General features: G+C 47.2%; 1 protein-coding gene across 3 annotated transcripts; it reads right to left on the bottom strand.

Annotated features, from left to right (window-relative positions):
- Positions 1 to 117: 117 nt before the first annotated feature.
- Positions 118 to 4,422, bottom strand: ica1 (islet cell autoantigen 1). Of its 3 annotated transcripts, XM_053887276.1 has the most exons (12): positions 4,254 to 4,422; positions 2,436 to 2,464; positions 2,104 to 2,275; positions 1,973 to 2,045; positions 1,790 to 1,913; positions 1,532 to 1,730; positions 1,334 to 1,459; positions 1,082 to 1,275; positions 984 to 1,018; positions 693 to 902; positions 518 to 601; positions 118 to 455 (listed from the first exon to the last, which is right to left on the bottom strand). In XM_053887276.1, exons 2-12 carry the CDS (start codon positions 2,450 to 2,452, stop codon positions 349 to 351), a joined length of 1,341 nt encoding a protein of 446 aa, XP_053743251.1. In that variant the 5' UTR covers positions 2,453 to 2,464; positions 4,254 to 4,422; the 3' UTR covers positions 118 to 348. The 3 variants fall into 3 exon arrangements, with proteins under 3 accessions (XP_053743251.1, XP_053743250.1, XP_053743249.1); XM_053887275.1 differs by lacking the exon at positions 4,254 to 4,422 and having other exon boundaries at positions 118 to 452; positions 2,436 to 4,236; XM_053887274.1 differs by lacking the exon at positions 4,254 to 4,422 and having other exon boundaries at positions 2,436 to 4,236.
- Between the last annotated feature and the right edge of the window lie 13,247 nt (positions 4,423 to 17,669).

Below are 17,669 nucleotides of genomic sequence, written 5' to 3' on the forward strand. Positions count from 1 at the left end.
AGTGGTCGTAATCTTTTGGTCCGGCCGATCGCTGTAGCTGCGTGCCAGCTGGCTTGAAGACTTGCAGTGACGCCATTTGTAGTGCTCACATGTAATAACGACAACAAATGTGTTAGCATGAGTTTATTTGTCAACGTTTCCTGACAGTGATGACGATGATGATGAAGGGGGTTGAGTGTTTAAGGCCTCTGATCATCAGTCGATTGTCGTCATGCCAGCGTCACTACTCTTGTCTGACTCACTGACGGTGACCTCATGGCTGTGGAGATCTTGAGGAGGACAGTAACTGACGATGAGTCATGCCTTGGTCAGACGGTCATGTGATGCTGCTTCAGTCGGACCCACCACTCAGGCATTGTGAAGCTCTGAGTCGGTTCGTCCCAGCGCGTCGGGGTTTGCGAGCGGGTCCAGGTCGGCGAACAGGTTGAACCAGGCGGAGAGATCTCTAGAAGCTTCTGAGGGACGAGAACATCAGAACCTACCACAGAGCCCACCCGGTTCTCGCAAGCAGACGCACCTTTGACCTGATGCTTCTGCTGATCCGGTCCAGACGAAGACTCTGGCGCCACAGCCACCGGTTCTGGAACCAGACTGGAGCCCGCTGGACCCCAGACCACCAGTTTCACACTCGCTCATTACTGTTTGCTTTGATCAGCTGGTGCTGTGACATTCAACAGATCTCTAGCTCTCACCTGGCGGAGGAACCTCCAGCTGACCCAGGCTCTGGTCCAGCAGCTGAGAGGGCAGGAAGAAGGAGTCACGTGTCTCAGTATCCTCTCCCAGAGTCCACTGAGAGAAGAGGTCGTCCTCCGGAGACAAACCTCCCAGAATCTCCTTCAGCAGATCCTCCTGCTGCTGCTCAGCGTCGCCCGGACCAGAGAGGCTGCCCGAGACCTGAGACCCTGTGAAGGACCAGAGAGCTAAAAGTATTGGTCGAGTGTGTTTGTGTTGTTGCTGAGGTCAAAGGTCGTGAGCAGCCTCACCGTCTCTCAGGCCGCTGTCTTCCAGGGACACGAGTCTGCAGACAGACAGAAGAGAGTCAGTTGGGTCTGCTCCGGTTCCGAGCGTCACATCTACTCACGGCTGGTCCGGCGACTCTCCTGCCTGGGGTCTGGGCTTCTTCCTCGGCTTCTTCCTCCTGACGTGCTTGTCTTGGTCCTGAGCTCCAGAGTGCGCGTCGTGTGAGGCGGTGCGATGGTGAGGAGCGGCCCGGAAGCTCTCATGGATGGCTGCCATGGTGTGAGAGGTCTTCTCCCACGAGTACAGCAGGGTGGTCTGGAACACACCAAGGGTTAGAGCCGGCTGCGTGCACGTGCGTGTGCATGTGCGCCACCTGGTAGCTGGTGAGGACATGAGACAGCAGGTTGCAGCGACTGGCTCCCAGCAGGTCCACCTTCTGACACACGTCATTCTTCAGTTTGTCAAAGCTGCTTTTGGTGGAGCGGACCTCAGCCTGCACCTGTTGGAGACCCATGGTGAGACCTGCTCGTCTCATGCTACCACCACGTGACCTGGTGAGACCTCTCCTGACCTTCCGGAACTTCTCCATCTGCTTGTGTGTGTCGGGGTCCAGCTCCTGAGAAATGTCCTTCATCCAGAGAAGAGCTCCGCGGTACTCCGTTCGGCTCTGCTCCATCCGGTTCACCGTCAGCCACGTGTCCGAGATGGCGCGGTAGCGGAAGGTCTCCACCTCCTGGTACAAGCGGCACAGCGGCGCCCGCAGAGCCAACCTGGCGAGGACAGAGGAAGCGGAACTTCACAGTGGGCAACTCACACACCTGACGCTCACCTCTGTTGAGAGGAGAAGCAGAGAGCTTTGCCGGTGGCCTGCATGATCTTCCCGGCCCTGGTCTTGTCCAGCGAGCCCTGAGTGCGGAGGAAGCGTCCCAGCTCGTTCTCCTCCTGAGAGAGGACTGAGGGGTGCAGAGCTCAGAGGGGGCCCCACTGCACTGCAGTGAGGGGAGGGACTCACAGCAAATCCGGCGCTGGTACTGCTCGATGACCTTCAGCAGCTCCATGCAGCTCCTCTGGACGGAGTGGAAGACCTGCCACAGGATGGCAGCGTCAGACTCGAGAAACTCGAGCCGTGATGACCTCACTCACCTCCAGTTTGGCGTCGAGGTCAGCGTCGGACGCCACCACGTGCTCGTCCTGCTTCGTGCCAGTGACCTTGAGCAGCTTCTGCTTGGTCTTCCAGTAACGCTGCTGGAACTTGTTGACCACCGACGAGTCCTGGCTCTGGATGAAGCGGTCCAGATGATCTCTGGAGGATCCGCTGCAATGACATCACACAAGGTCACCTCGAGGTTCCTTGCTGCGAAGAAGGCAGGACGGTTTAGTTTCACTGACACATCACCGTCCAATAACAGGCTTGTTGTGACTGAAATACTGAAAACTGCCCAGGACTAGAGCTTCAAACGCAAACCAATACTCACAAGGACTGGTCCTCCATTGTCCTGGACGCCTGTGAACACAAAAACTTGATGTCATCCATCATTTGTTTATCTCAGTGTGACAGTCTGGAGGGTCCCTCCTGCAGTCACCAGCGCAAAGGTTGCCCCCTGGTGTGACAAGAGAGGGGCACTTGTGTGGGCGTCCATCTCGCTGGTGAGAGCGGATGCTCCGTGATGTCCAATATGAAGATCTGGAGGTGGAGTGGAGCGGAGCAGCCGCATCCACTCGACATGAATCTGCATCTCAAAACAGCGGCGTCAAGTTTGATGTATCTGCTGTCACCCGTCTGCTCTTCATCTCATCCTTCATCCCAACACCTGCCCCAGTTCCACCTCAGCGCTCACATGATTTCTTTGACAGGTTGCTTTGTCATATTTTTCACTCTCTATTTTATTGTTTGAGACGTGCTTTTCATTTGCAGTGGCAGTCAGGCTTTTTATATTTCATAACAATAAAGAACACTACAATGCTTTGTTTAAATGTCTAAATTTAAATGTCTTTGCATCTGTTAATTAAATAACATGTGTTTTAAATTGAGCACATTATTCTCACTCATTCTTTTTTCAATTCTTGCACTCGATTTTTCTTTTTTTTTTTTGAATGGATTAAAATGTAGCCAGTGAAGTTATTTTGCACGATGCAAAACGGTCGTGTTTATGAGTGGACTGCTGTGCGTCAAGTGGCCAGCAGGTGTCAGTCATCACACGTGAGCTGTTCAAAGGGGCTCGTGCGCTCCACAGACTACAATAACAATTAAATGCAGCTGTTCACATTTAAGATAAAAAAAAAAAAAAAGTAGGTTTGCGGTGGACTTCCTGCTGAGTATTCAACGTGAGATTCGGAATGCATCTTTAACGACGTCAAGGTGAGAAGCTGTTTCACTTGTTTTTAATAGCTTTGACCAATGGTAACTTGAAACTTTAACACACACAGTCACACACACACACATTGTCACACACACACAGGCACGCGCACACTGTCTCACACACACACACACACACACACACACATTGTCTCTCTCCCTCTCTCACACACACACGCACACACTGTCACACACACTTGTATTTCATGTATAGGTAAGCTATGCTAACAGCTGGCGTTTTGCTGTGCTAACGCTGGACTAATAACTTTAGCAAGTCAAGTTTCGTTGGTGTTGCTATGCTCGTGTTTGTCGCAGACAGCCTCAGTTCCCGCGCACCTGCCGGTCATCCTCACTCTCCTCTTCACGCTCTACACGATAGTTCGATTTCTATGCGTCAGTCAACACAACACGTCAGCACGGACGGACCTTCCGGTCTGGAGGTTCCGAGACGGTTGCGGGTGCCAAACTGCCTGGTCACCATGGCGCGCGTGACCACCCGTGAGGACAGAGCATTCAAAAAAAAAAGTCGTTCAACAACATTTAACATTCAACAAACGCATGTCGTTTTGGTAATGCCCACAAATACACTGCACATTGAGATGAAAATACGAATATGCCAGTCCAACCACCATAGTCTTCCTGACGTGGTGTGGATTTCAAAATAAATACGTGAGTCAAGAGGAGAGTGAGTCATCAAACGGGAAACACAGCACAGCAGCGGGGACAGTCGAGTGCAGCAGAACTATAGAGACTGATGAAGCCGCTCACCGCCGCTGAATAAATAATGCCAGAGAGGATTGTCACGACTCGGCACCGGGGGAAATCTCGCCTCGGATTTCACTCCCATCACGATCATCCACGCTCCAAACTACCCGTGAAACACCTCTGTAAACGGCGCTGGCTCCGTTGTAGAAGGCAGCGACGGCTGTCAACCTACCTCCGTGCGGTTCCACCATGAAGACAGGATCAGGGTTCGGATGCGGGATCGCCTCACTGCGGGCCTGCGCGCTGCCGCAGCAACATCCAGCGGCGCGTCACGCGTGACGCCGCTCCCTGATTGGCGGAGAGTTTGTTGTTCGCTTTAGATAAACAGTCGAAGCGACGGACTGATGGAAGCGTCTTTGCACCGCGGCGGGACTGGAGCCCCGGTGGTGGGAGGAACGCTGTGTGCTCTGGGTTTACTCAGAAGGGAGGAGTGACGTATTCGTGCATTTGATCTGCAGAAGTACTTTGCTTTTCAGTGTTTTTTAGTTGCATTTCCTCGCATCTCCCCTTACTTTACATGTATTTTAGCTGCAATAGAGCTGCTGAATTTGAACTTCTGAAGTTGTGTAATGACATGAAGGCACTGAGGCGGGTCACCACCGGCATCGATGGCACGTCTTCAGTAGGATTTTATAGGAGGAAACCGGAGTGCCCAGAAGCGCGCGCGCGACACCTCCGCTCGCCACCTCACGATGGCAGTAGAACACAACTCACCGTCGGCGGCGTTTGGGCCTGGAGCTTGTTCATCTGCTGCCTTCAGTTGACTTCATCTGAGCAGAGAGCAGCTGATCTAATAGCATGTACATTTGGCTGTCACCTGAAGGGAAACTCCTGTCATGCTGCAAATTGATGTACCTGTTTGTAGTCGGTGGTTGTGCAGCAGAGAGCCACTGCAGACGATTTCCCCATCAGCTCACACTTCAGCAGCAGATTAGGGATTATATTTGGAAAGTCGAGTTAATTTGATTAGGGAACGTTGAACCGTTTGATCGTCTCAGCCCCCTGAGGTCACTCCTTCCACAATAATTCTGCTTTTATGTTATATTTAGTTTGTCTGACGTCTCTGCGATGGGCGTCTGATATCTGTGAGGGAACTTCTGCGGTTGGTCTTCCACGCCTGAACCTCAGCAGACATCAGCAGATAGCAGCGTCTCGGGAGGGATCTCGAACCGTGTCCTTCAGTCCATCCGACCGACCTCCTGCACTCGCGCATCTTATCAGCAGCTCCACGATGCTATCAGAGAAGTTGAAATTCACTTAAATAAGACAGGAAGCGCAGTTAAGTGGTCTTCCTGGAGATTTCATTTCGTCCAGACAAAATCCGACGATATCGATCAGCATTGATCTGCTCCGACCTTTCTTCTTTACCTCTTTATTGGAGATTACATCTGTCGCTTAAAGACATTCACATTCTCCATTCAGAGGTCACGTTTCCTTATCGACATCAGATCCAAACAAATGTAATTATATATATATATATATATATATATATATATATATTGCAGTGTTGCTGAATATTTGATTAATTTTTAAACATTAGACAAAGAGTAATAACCTACACTGTAAAAACAAAATGTGAGCAAAAGTAAATTATACTGGAAAAAATATTAGCTTTGGAAAAGAAAAGTTCACAATTAAGATGGAGTTGGCATTATTAAAAAATTAGATACAAATTTGTCAAGTAAATTACAGGCACAAAAAAGACAAACAAAAAAAACAATAATAAAGGAAAATTGTAAACATTTCTGGATGAGGAGTCAAGAACTGTCAACTTAACAAAAATACTACTTTAATGTGAAGAACAATTTTTGACTGATAATAATAATAATAATAAAATCATTTCACCGAGCCGTCACTGTCCTGCTCCATCTCACGAATGGAGGTTCTCTCCGGTCAGACTTGATATCATTTCAGCAGCTCAACTGTTTTCTTTTTATCTCTGATGGCTTCTCTTTCATGCTCTCGGGCAGCAAATGTCTGTTTTCTGGGTCGAGCTCTAAAGCAAACATGCCCTGGTTATGATGGCTGCACCCTCCTCGGGGGTGTCCGACCTGACCCCGAAAATTGCTCAATTGACTTTATTTTCCATCTGCAGCTGTGTGTGGCGATGAGGAACCATGACATTTATATTTACAGCGCTCCGACACAGACGCAGGTCACAGGATCAAAAGTCTCTCTGGCCGGAAGGTTCCACCAGTCGATCCTGAGTTTCTGCACCGAGCGGTGTTTTTCTCTCACGCACGCTCGCACCCCATCCTTATCTCACCCCCCCTCACCCACCCTCTCCACTCTCTCGCTCCGAAAGTTGCTGGAACACATTTAGATCCTGAGTCGAACTCCTTGGTGCCCACTCATCACTCTGCGTGGTGTTTGAAGATTACTACGCTCACAGACATCCTCACTGGGCATCCAGGCAGCTTAGAGGGCCAAAATCCGTAATCCCTTACCCTTCATGGGAATTCTCCATGCACTTCAACATGCTGAAATACAGCAGCGGCCCAGAACCAGTGCAGCCGCGGGCCCAGATAGATGGATGACATGTCGGGATGAATGTGGAAGAAGAAGTAGGAGAGGAAGTTCAATTTGAAAATAACTTATAGACAGGGAGGGAGAGAGCAGCCAGCCCGGTGTGTCTTACAGGACATTTCTAACCTGTGCATGCACACTCCATCTGTTTTATGTGCAGCCCAGAAGATATTATTTACTAAAATATGGGTCGTTTGCCGAGACTCGGCAGCTGCGCGGCGTCCTCACTATAAGACATTTCCTCCGAGGCTTTACTGCCTTATTAAAAAGCGTAAATATGTGTGCGGCCGTGATTTAGTAATCCGCAGTAATATGTAAAGTTCAGCTCCTGCGGGCGCCGTGCTGATGTCGATCACAAACACACTCGCTTTGTTGAAGAACAAAACAATTACACACGCCACTTGCTGTTTTCACCATCCGTCTCGTCTTCTGAGCCTCTCCAAGCCGAAGGACGGCGGGAGCAAGGACCGCGCTGCTGTCGTTGCACCACTGCAGGTTGATCTCGACTCGCGTCGCTAATGACGCCAACGATTAGCCCAATTGTCATATTTTTTTTTGAGGGAAAGACGAGGCAGGTTTCCCCGGACAGAGCTCGCATCCGTGACCTCAGCAATATTCATGAGCATTGGATGATATCTTAAAGAAGTAGCAGCTCTCTGTACTGTCTTGTTGCTATGGTGATGGAGAGACTGACAGGGATCAGCGAAGAATCTGTGTGGACCATGATGTTTGCTGATGATATAGTGATTTTAGTGAGAGATGGGAGGAAGTGAAAGCAGTGTGAGATTGAGAAGAAGAGATTGCAGTCAGGGTAGAGAAGACAAGCGTGAAAGAGAAGCCTTATGTTAGTAGGAGGAGTCAGAGTGAGAAGAGTCAGAGGTGAAATTGTGACCAGATCAGAAATGGTTGGGGAGACAGAGTTGGAGTGTTGCAGATGAAGATGGAGGACTCCCTGGCTGTGCATCTGATAGTCAGAGTGCTGGCGGTACTAGTGTCCGTACTGGCAGTGTTGGAAGCAGGAGAAGGATGTGAAGCATTAGCGGTGAAGGTTGGGAGCAGAGGTGCAGAGGATCATGGGAGGATGACGGCGTTGCAGCTGATTAATACCTGAAACAACCTCCGCGTTGTTTCCTCCACTGGAGGTGAGAGATGTTTGTGACAGAGATGGACGAGCGGCAGCGGCCGGAGCGAGAGAGAGAGGGATGACACGCTGTTAAAAAATGCATCACCTTAAATCAGAGGGTGACCTTGAACAAGTTCAGGCCGCCGCCCGCCTGCTCCCCCCCCACGCGTGGAGGAACTTAAGTCAGCATCCGCTGGGAGTCGGAGGATACCACTGGAGGAGCCAACTGTCAAAATGGAATCACTTTCTCTCAAATTTCTCAACATGATCATTACCGTTCCGTGCGAAAATGTCTGTCAGGGTTTATTTGTCGCCAAAAAATCTCACACGTGCTCACTACCATCACTGACACACAACAAACAAGCAGATGATGCTGAAGTTGCAGGTGATAGTTTTCTAACACTGATACACTGATGTGGACTCAAACAAATGAACAGCATAAACACACACGAAACTTACACTATCGCATTCAGATCCATAACCACATACACGCTAACACGCACGAACAAACACAACAAACAATGCTACACACTCCAAAACTATCCATTTACATGACAAAAGTAACGTTTGCTGACACAGCAACGAGACGCACAACAAATCTGTCTATTGGAAACACACACACGCCAAGCGCTCTTAACTGAAATGAAATCTTTGTGTGCAGCAGTGTGAGTCTTTGTGTTGCACAGCAGCAGCAAACTGTTGTTGTGAACAAGTCGGTGAAATAAAATGAATAAAAAGCGATAAATCAGAGACGGAGATGAGCCACATTCATGATCCATGTAATCCTCTTATATCTGCCGTCATTCACACACACACACACACTTGCTCACACCTTTTATCATGGCTGTGTGTGTGAGCGACGGCTGGGTACTTGGCACCGTCATGACCCGAGACTTACTGTTGCTGCTGCGACACATTGACTGTTGATGTGTCTTTTGTTTCCTGTGCTTGTTTCTCGTCCGAGAGTCGAACCTGTTGCAAAGTGGAAAACCCAATATTATCGTCGATATTCATTCACCGGAGTATTGAGGGGGAGGAGAGTGGAGGGAGCAGGGAAATGGTTGTGGAAAGTGAAAGTCAGCGTGTTCCTGTTGGTTCAAGCCGTAGAAAAAGAAAATGACAAATCAAATGGAAAAGTTGATGTTCGGGGGAAAATTTGGCTGAATATTTGATGTTGAAATGGAAAAAAAATTAAATAAACTGTGGTTTAAGAAAACATGACGAAGCAACCACTGTTGAGCAGCAAAGTCAACAACAAAAAAAAACAACTGACAAAAAGCTGGCAGACAAAAGCAAAAACTTCCCTCCAAAATTAAATGTAAAAAAAAAATAAATTAATAACTAAATTAAGAAGAAATTTTAATGTATTTCTTATTAATCTCTTGCTTTATAATTTATACAAAAACAGTTCCTATCATCATAAATTCAATTAACACCTGATGGACCCGTGGAAAGGATCAGCGCTTCGCCGCCGGCGCTGTGACGGCCGCGTCTTCCTTGTTAGATTAAATGTTGATGAGCTGCAAGTCTGCCAACTTAAATTGACTAACAGTTTTTTAAAAGCTCCACTCACAAACTGTCTCTTAAGAAACAAACCGAAGGACGCACCGGCCGAAAGATTGCAGCTTCAAGCGTCGACGCCTGTTTTCTCTTTCCTACAGTGCTGCGTTGAACAGTGAATGATGAGTCGGCGGAAAAAACACCAAGCCTGCTTTTTCCCATCTCGTCTGGTGTCAGGAGCGTTGAACCCCCGACTTGCTGCTCAGGCTGTAAAACACACGCAGTGTCCTGCCGGTACTCTGAAGGTGGTACTGCGTCGTTCAGTACTCTCTGAAACACAGAAAATACTGAAAAAAATGAAAAATTAGTTAAAATAAAAATCTGAAAATGCCAGGAAAATCTATAGAAAAGAAAAAAAAGATAAAAAAAGAAAAAAAAATTAAACCAAAATACAAAATAAATAACTTGATGCTTAAAAAAATCCCAGAAAACAAACCCAAATAAATTAAAATAATAAACTTGAAGAATGATGGAGGCTAAAACTTAAAACTTGGTCAAGTGATGATTCACTGATGATGCAGCTGCAGCATGAGCAACATTTCGGCAAACCAGGTGAATTGAGACGAAGAGTTCGGCTCCTGAAGAGATAGTGGCAGCGGCGCGAGATGGAGCGAGACAACGGACGGAAACAAGCTCCATTAGAAAAGTGCTGACACGGCAAAGGCAGGAACAGGTGAAGCTCATTACGAGAGCGGCACTCGGAACAATGACGGTGTTTTCTGGCTAATTGACGAGGTTTTTGTTAATTCACTGATTATTTTGTGCCGCACACTAGTACTACACCAGCTATTGTGAGACTCCGCATCAGATAGCGACGCCGCGATTGAAAAACTGCTAATTCAGGAAGGCACAATCACTCACCTCGCGTCACTTCACACGACGACGAAATCGTGGGTGAAGCGCCGCAGCGGCGTCGGCAACCAGCTTATCTGGAGTTGGTTTGTGGCTCATGTGGAGCTGTGAGTCTGGATGGAGGAGGGCAGGGCGGAAGTGGTCCACTGCGACGAACCTTTGAGGTGGAGCAGCGCTGGGTCACAACACTACACTGTGGAGCTAACATGGAAAGTTGACAAAGTTACAAAAAAGAAAGGGAAAAGCAAGTTATTCAATGAACATTCGGAGAAGTAACTAATCTGTTATCAAAGAAATTGAAAAAATGAAACAGTTGTTTCCTACAAATTGTCAAGTACCACCAAAAGGGCGGGGGACAATCGCCCAAAAAACAAAAACTCTTCATGGAAATTGACAAAAAAACACCTTAAATGATGCAAAGGGATTAAAACATTTACTGTTGAAAACATGTTAGAGAAAATGTCAAAAGTCAAGAAACAAACCTTCAAGCAGCCATAGACACGTGTCAGGAAACAGTAAACAGTCACCAAGACTGAAAAAAACAAACATGTAAATGAAGGAAGACAGTCCTCAGGGAAAAGAAATGTGATAAAATTCAACCGTCATTAAAAGTGGTGGACATGAGCGGAGAAAGGAAAGTAAACGTCAACAGCTAAGACAGATCTTTGGCAGACAATGATGTGTTTATGGTGATAAAGGTGAAGTATTGAATTTGGACGCACCCGGCCAAGAGGGACGACAGCAACTGCAACTTCAGACGGGTGTAACGTTTGTCAGGAGCTGGTTGATCATGTGACCAGGTTTCAGCCCGATAGTACTGAGCTGTTATCCGCCACCGCGTCTCATCATGGACTCGTAACACGACATAAGCGTTTCTGATTCCTGCTCAATCGAGTGTGAAATTTACTGAAAAAAGGGTTCAGCGTCACCATGGCGTCGAAACACGTTTCTCCTCGTGAAGTGGGAGGGGGAGGCGAGGGGGGGCGCGACCTCTGAAGATCGAAGATGAGCCGCCAGGAGAGGCAGATAATTAGAGCCGTGTCACCGCTAAGTAGCATTTGGAGAAGTCAAACACCGTCGCGTTAGCGCCGGAGTCGGAGTGTGAGACCCCGAGAGGGTCTGAGATTTATGGACGCCGTGGGGCGCGTTAATGAACTCAGTCGTTGATGGTGGCGACTTCAAGCATCCAGGAATTCATCAGTCTCAACATGCAGAAAGACTCGGCAGAATTTGTGCCACTTGAGTTGAGACTGCTGTTGCTAATGGCTGAAGGCTGTGTCGGGTCACTGTGTCAGGTCTGTGTCGCCGCAGCAGGACTGAGGGGCGGAGCAATGTGGCCCCCCGAGAGAGCAGGGCGGTCCGGCGCCATCCGGAGGTGGACACTCATTCTGGTGTCTCTAAAACTTGACCTCCCACCCCAAAAGACTTATATCACAATAAAAAAAATCTATTATAGAAAGTAAAATAAAACTAAGCTAAGAGAGCAAGTTACATTTGTATCTGAAAAAAATGACAAAAATAAACAAAACCAAATCTCAGAATCAAAAATCTGTGATACATAACAGACGACAGCCATTTGGAAATTGAAAAGGAAAAACAAAAGAAATAAAACTCACCAAAAGCTTCATCACCTCCAAAAAGACCCCAAATGAAACAAAAATACTCCAAAGAAAAATGAAAAAGAAGAATGTATGAAAGTCGACCTCTTAAATTGAGTTCAAAATAAAGGAATACAAAAACCAAGAGACAAAAATAAAAATGCATCAGTTGTAGAAGTCCACTGCGTAACACCCATGTGGGGTGTCACATGACTCAAGATGTCCGCCTCGCCACCACCAACAGCAGCAGCTCAGGTCGCGGCTCTCCACCATTAGAACAATTAGCATGTCTGCAGCAAGACCTTTTATTAAAAGTCCCCAAATACCAGCAATTTCCGCAGTCGGGCGAAAGCACAAAGCGAATTAAACAGAGCGTGAACTTCATTTCCATGTTGCCACAATTCATTCGATTCTCGGCAGCTTATTACGACTGTTCATTTACCTGCATGTTTGTGGTTGAAGTGTTCCTACCTGCTGATGTCTGCGGGGCATGAAGTCGGCCTAATGAAATGACTTTATCCTCGCTGGCTTAATCTATTCACCGGCGAAAGTAATTGACAAGCCTCCGGTATGTGCATTAGGATCCGCCGGCAAAGGACAGATGCCACTAAAGCAATTAAAAAGACAAAGGTTAATTAATTCCCGTCCACTCTCCCACCTGATATGAGACGCTCGGCGGCGGCATGTTTGGAGCGGCGCGCGGCGATAATAGTAAAATAAATAAAAAACAGCAGGCAGTTGTCTCTAATATGTCAATACCTCACAGAAAACTCAGCCTGGGGACAAGTCGGCTCCCAGATTTGAATTCTGCAGCGGGACATGATCTGAAACAGCAATCAGCCGCCGCGAAGAATATTTCATGTGCGACATCACAAACACAATGTGATTTGCTTATAAATGACGGTTATTTTTACCCGCCGACACGGAGCGGGGCGTCTTCGCGGTTGGGGGGTCGAGAGGAAGGAAACTAAGACGAAAATAATTACGATGCCAAGCACCTCTGACACGGCGAGAGCAGAACCCAAGAACTTTCTAATCCAGCGAAATGTCAGAGCCACGTCGGCCGCCCGCCCTCCCTCCGCGTGGATCTCCGCCGCCTGCCAAAAGGCCAGTGGTTAGTCATCTGTTTGCTCCTGCAGCTGCTGGGTGTCATTGGGACTCTGAAGGAGAAATCCCATGTTTCTCTCTGCCATTTCTGACAGCTCCCGCCCAGACCGCATTAATCAGGGATTGTGGGAGAGCTGGGGGGGATCTGTGGCGGGCGTGGACCAGCCGCGCCGCCGAGGAGATCTGGGCCCGGAGATAACCCAGGCGTCCAAACGCTGGCTTTCATTCGGACACAAAGAGGAGTTGGCCCGGAAACATGGCTGCTTCTGTTCTGTTGCCGGGTAGACCAGCGCTCTGGAATTACTCTCGCCGCCACCAGCATTCGGTGGTGATTTTTTTTTTTTATCATCTTCGTCACCAATGTTTGGTTTCGCTGTTTTTTGGTAATTTTTCTGTGGTGGACATTAATTATTGTTCCCCACATTTTTGTGAACGTTTTATGTTTTGATATTTTTTTCCTTCAGGTGTAACTGGGTTGGCTGTGAATGACTGTCATCAGCTTTAACTGGAAACTGCTACCAAAGTTGTTTCCGTTTTCTTTCCCGTGTTTTGTTTTAGTTCACTTCCACTCACTCGTCATCGTTTTATTTTGAAAGTTTGATTTTCTATTATGTGTTTTGCGATGTGTTTTGCTTTTTTCTCAGGGTTTTTTTTTTCGTTTTAAAATTTTGATACCAAAAAAAAAAAAAAAAATTAATTTTCCCCCAGTTTTGGTTGAATTGCTGGTGTATTGTCTATTGTGGGTCTCGTCTCTGTCTATTTCTGTTATTTATTAAATTTTTGTTTAATTTTTATTTTTTATTATATATATATATAATTTTTTACAGTCATCATTCATGATTTTGGTTTTGAGTTTTAACAAATTTATTTCTTTCGATTTTCATTCTCACCTTGATTTACCTCCAATTGTACAATACTTTACCATACTTGTTTATTTAAATATTTTTTGTATTACATCATCTATCTCTTTGTGCCACAGAGTAACATGCTGTTCAGAAAGTTCAAAAGGCTCATGTCCACCTTGTACTCGAGTCACAGAGACTCATTTGAGTTAGGTGAGGGACTGACCGAGATGTTCCGAATGTTCAGTGACCCGGTCTGTGGAGGCTTGTGTCTGCTTTTGGAGGATCAGTTCTTGCCTGTGGACTCACTCAGATGTGTTTGGATTCTGTGGTCACATGGTCTGACCTGCTTCCTGTTTTGTGTGGATCCTATAGGAGTCACACTTGTCACAGGGGCTTGTTTTCGTGTGACAACATGGTAACAAACAGAATATAATGTCTGAGTATTGGAGAGAAAATCAAAACCCAAGTGTTTGTTGGTCGCCTGATACTGACTCAGATAAAACATGCCTTTGTAGTGGAGATTTAACTCCAACTTTGTAGTGCAAATGCTGTGAAAGTTCCAGGTGTCGAGGAGCACTCTTCCTCGCTGACACACTTTTCGGCAGCTTCGCTCCCTCCCAACGAAACTCAGAGTAAACAAAAGATTAGCAGCAGCTTTAAGAAGACAAACACGACATCCGACGCTGCTCCCACTGCTGCCGTGATTGACGGATATTTTAATAAAGGGACTCGTCTGCGATGAGACACAACAGTGGAGAGGATGTTAATATGCAGGAGATGAAAGTCCTGTTCTTAAATGTCAACATTAGTGATCTTTATTAAGAGACGACAAACACACTTTTTCTTCGTCTTCTGTAAACCACAGCGGCTTCAAACCGGAGCTGTCACCAGGAGAGTCACGAGTGCCGCGGCTGGATGGTGTCGGTCAATAAAGAGTCAGACATCTTTAACCACTCCTCTGTAGTTTAAAATAGAAACTCTACTTTAACAGCTTTCTGTCTGGAAATAACTCGTATCGTGTCCTTTCGTGACAGGGGTTTTCATCACGACAAGTGCGCCTGTAGACACGCGTCCAAGCGATTAGCATGTTTCAATGGGAACATCGGAGAATAAGTCTGGGTGGAGAGGGAGAAGTCTTACCGTCAAGTCGTATTGATTCAATAGAAATGTACATGTTCATCAAGCTATAAACAATTGAATCTGTGTTTTGTTGATGTCGCATGTGGAGCCACACCTGATTGCTGTCAACACGTCACACTTGTAGACTCTGGATGACTTGTTGATGACAAGTCACAGATGAAACCCCAAAGTAATGAGGCAACATCAATGGCATTGTTAAAAGTGGCTGACAACTGGTTGAAAACAGGAGCTGAAGTTCTTTTTTTTTTTTTTTTACAATTTTTACAGTTGAGCTACAGAAGCTTCATTTCCTGTGACTTGCTGCTATTCGCACTTTGTGTTGCAAGTGATGCAATACTGTGTGTAATATGTTATGTAGTTCTACTACTCCAGAGATGGATGGATAGACAGAAGGAAGGCACTAGTTCTCATGTGGACCACGCAGATCCTGGACAGGGGGGTCCAGTCATGTACCGGTCATGTACCCACAAACACACAAGCCGAGCCGCGGCCACATTATGTTGAACGTAGACGCATGTACTGACACGACTAGCTGAGTTTTTGTGGGCTACTGAGCTGTGAGTGTTTTCTTATTTGGCGCTTAAAAGTAGCCGCTGAAGCTACTTTTGCAGTAAAAGTACAGGGCAGGACAACTACATGAACTACATGTAGTTTACTGTTGCAAAGTCTGAAATACCAGCGCTCACCATTGAGTTGTTTGACCTGGCGACCAGGTTTACCTTGACTATGGCTGTTATCCTGAAGCCTTTGTGAGCAGGATTGTTATGAATACGAAGACCTGACTCCTCATGAAGCTCCAGTCTCCGTTGTTGACTCATTTCTAGGTAGTGTATGTGGCAGGAAACGACTCTCTCCTGCAACTTACCCGGATCGCAAACACCGCAGCCTGTCACTGTCATTAATTGGACCTTGAACGTTGCACGCCGCGCCCGCCATCTCCCCCCACAACACCCCACCCCCCCACGTGCCGCCTCTTCTTCACCAGACGCTTCACACTTCACTATTATTTGCATAATTAGGTGCCGTTGTCTCTGCAAAACGCCGCTTTAATTCTCCAAAGCTGAACAAACCGCCGGGTGCACGCGGCCGCCGTGCGCACGAATCAAAGTCGTATTATTGAGATGAAAGAAGGAGCCCGAGCGGCGTTCAGAGACATTAGTCATTTCGCCATCTCGCTGACAGAAACATGCTCTCAATTTATGAGTCAGGTGCTTCCAGTGATTTCTGCCAGCCTTGTTCCTGCACATCATAAATTCCTCTTTATGCCCGCTCATCCTACAGGCGGGACCACTATTCTTTGGCCCGTCCTGTCAGAAATACACCTCGTGTTGGCATATTGGATGTGATCCCGGCCGCCATTAGCGGCGGCGCTACACTGAGAAGCAGCACTTCATTTAAACAGACAGCAGCCATCGCACCCCGAGGTGCACATTTATACTTTCTTTTACAGGTTTCTATCAGAGCTTTAATTCATTATTTCGCTGATGTCGACGGCGCAGAACTCCCACCAACTCCGACTTCATTTGCTCTAAATGCTTCGCGTGGAGCCACCGGCTCCCAATTTATGTAATGAAGCTTTAATAGCCAATTGGAGCATCCAATATCATTAACAGCCGGAGTCGGACTCATCCGGAGTTTGCCGTTCTGACAACCAGTGGTGCAAACGTGCGAGAGCAGAGACGTGTGATTGCATACCTGCTGTTCTCTTCTGCCTCTTCAGGAGCAACACAAACTCCCGTCTTTGACTCCGCACTATCCCTCCACTTTTATCTATTTTTGCGGCGCCTTCTTCCGCCTCATTATCAAACACTCGCAGTCATCTGGCAGCTTGTCTAGAAAGTGATGCTTGATTTGACTTTTGACACTTCAAAAACAAAAATAACCACAAGTTTTAGCATCTTAAAGGCGCAGTACAAAGAGAGCGGTTTAGAGAAAACATAATCGCCGAATCCAGGCGGGACTGAGAACAAAGCTCGGATTCTATAGCTGGTTTTAGAACTGGTGGTTAAATGAAGAAAACAGACTCCAGGACCTTCATGTCTCATTTGATCCTTTTGGTTTTTTTTTTTGAAGGAGGCATCTAAGGTCTCCTGGCTGGGACTGACACGTCCTCCGGAACAACACATTCTCACTTCTTTTCACGTGCAACAGAATCCGAATCTGCTTTATCGCCAAGGTTAGTGAGGATCCCACCAACTGGGAAAGTGCTTTGGAATAATGTGCAACAATGAACAGAACATCATGATAATACATAAACAAAAAAAGAGAAAAAACAGGGAGAAACGCAAGTCCACTTGACCACAGTCAATATTAGACACCTTGGGTGTGAGCATTTGTCGTCTCCTGGAGTTCCTACCTACTGGACCACCACCCACCAAGGTCTCCCCAGCTCCCGTTCCCTGGTTTTTGGCTACTTTTTCGGCTATTCCCAAACCTAGTGAATTCCACAGCCATTTCCCGGGGTCTAGTCCTCCCACCCTCTGATTCCTTCCCTGGAGATGCATGAGAGGCTGTCAGTGCCTTCGGACCCTCCCCAATAGGAACCACATCAGATGTCAATAGTCCTTGGCTCCAAGATTCACTGGACCATTTCATTTCCACATGACTGGAACCAAGAGTCCCAAGTTTGTTTCCAGGAGCAGGGGGCTTGACTGGAGGCAGGACGTCCTGGAGAGTCTCTGTGTCACAAATGACAGAATTAAAAACTACGTTTTACCGGCTTGTCGGACTCTGTGCGGTTGTAGGAGTCTCTACAGGAAAAGGCATCCCTGTAGCTCCAGTCCTGGTTCTGGGTTCAGTGGGTCCACCACTGGAAAGAGTCTATTGGCTTGGCCCAA

The sequence above is a fragment of the Synchiropus splendidus genome, chromosome 15 (genome assembly GCF_027744825.2).
Source record: "Synchiropus splendidus isolate RoL2022-P1 chromosome 15, RoL_Sspl_1.0, whole genome shotgun sequence".
Lineage (NCBI taxonomy): Eukaryota > Metazoa > Chordata > Actinopteri > Syngnathiformes > Callionymidae > Synchiropus > Synchiropus splendidus.

Bases quoted from the DNA above. Each gene is read 5' to 3' on its own strand.
- ica1 (XM_053887274.1), bottom strand. From the start codon at position 2,497: ATGATGGATGACATCAAGTTTTTGTGTTCACAGGCGTCCAGGACAATG. The intron at 1,731-1,789 runs GTGAGCGTCAGG...TGTCCTCGCCAG, and splicing joins TGCTTCTCCTCTCAACAGAG to GTTGGCTCTGCGGGCGCCGC. The intron at 903-983 runs GTGAGGCTGCTC...GGTCCTTCACAG, and splicing joins AGACAGCGGCCTGAGAGACG to GGTCTCAGGTCTCGGGCAGC.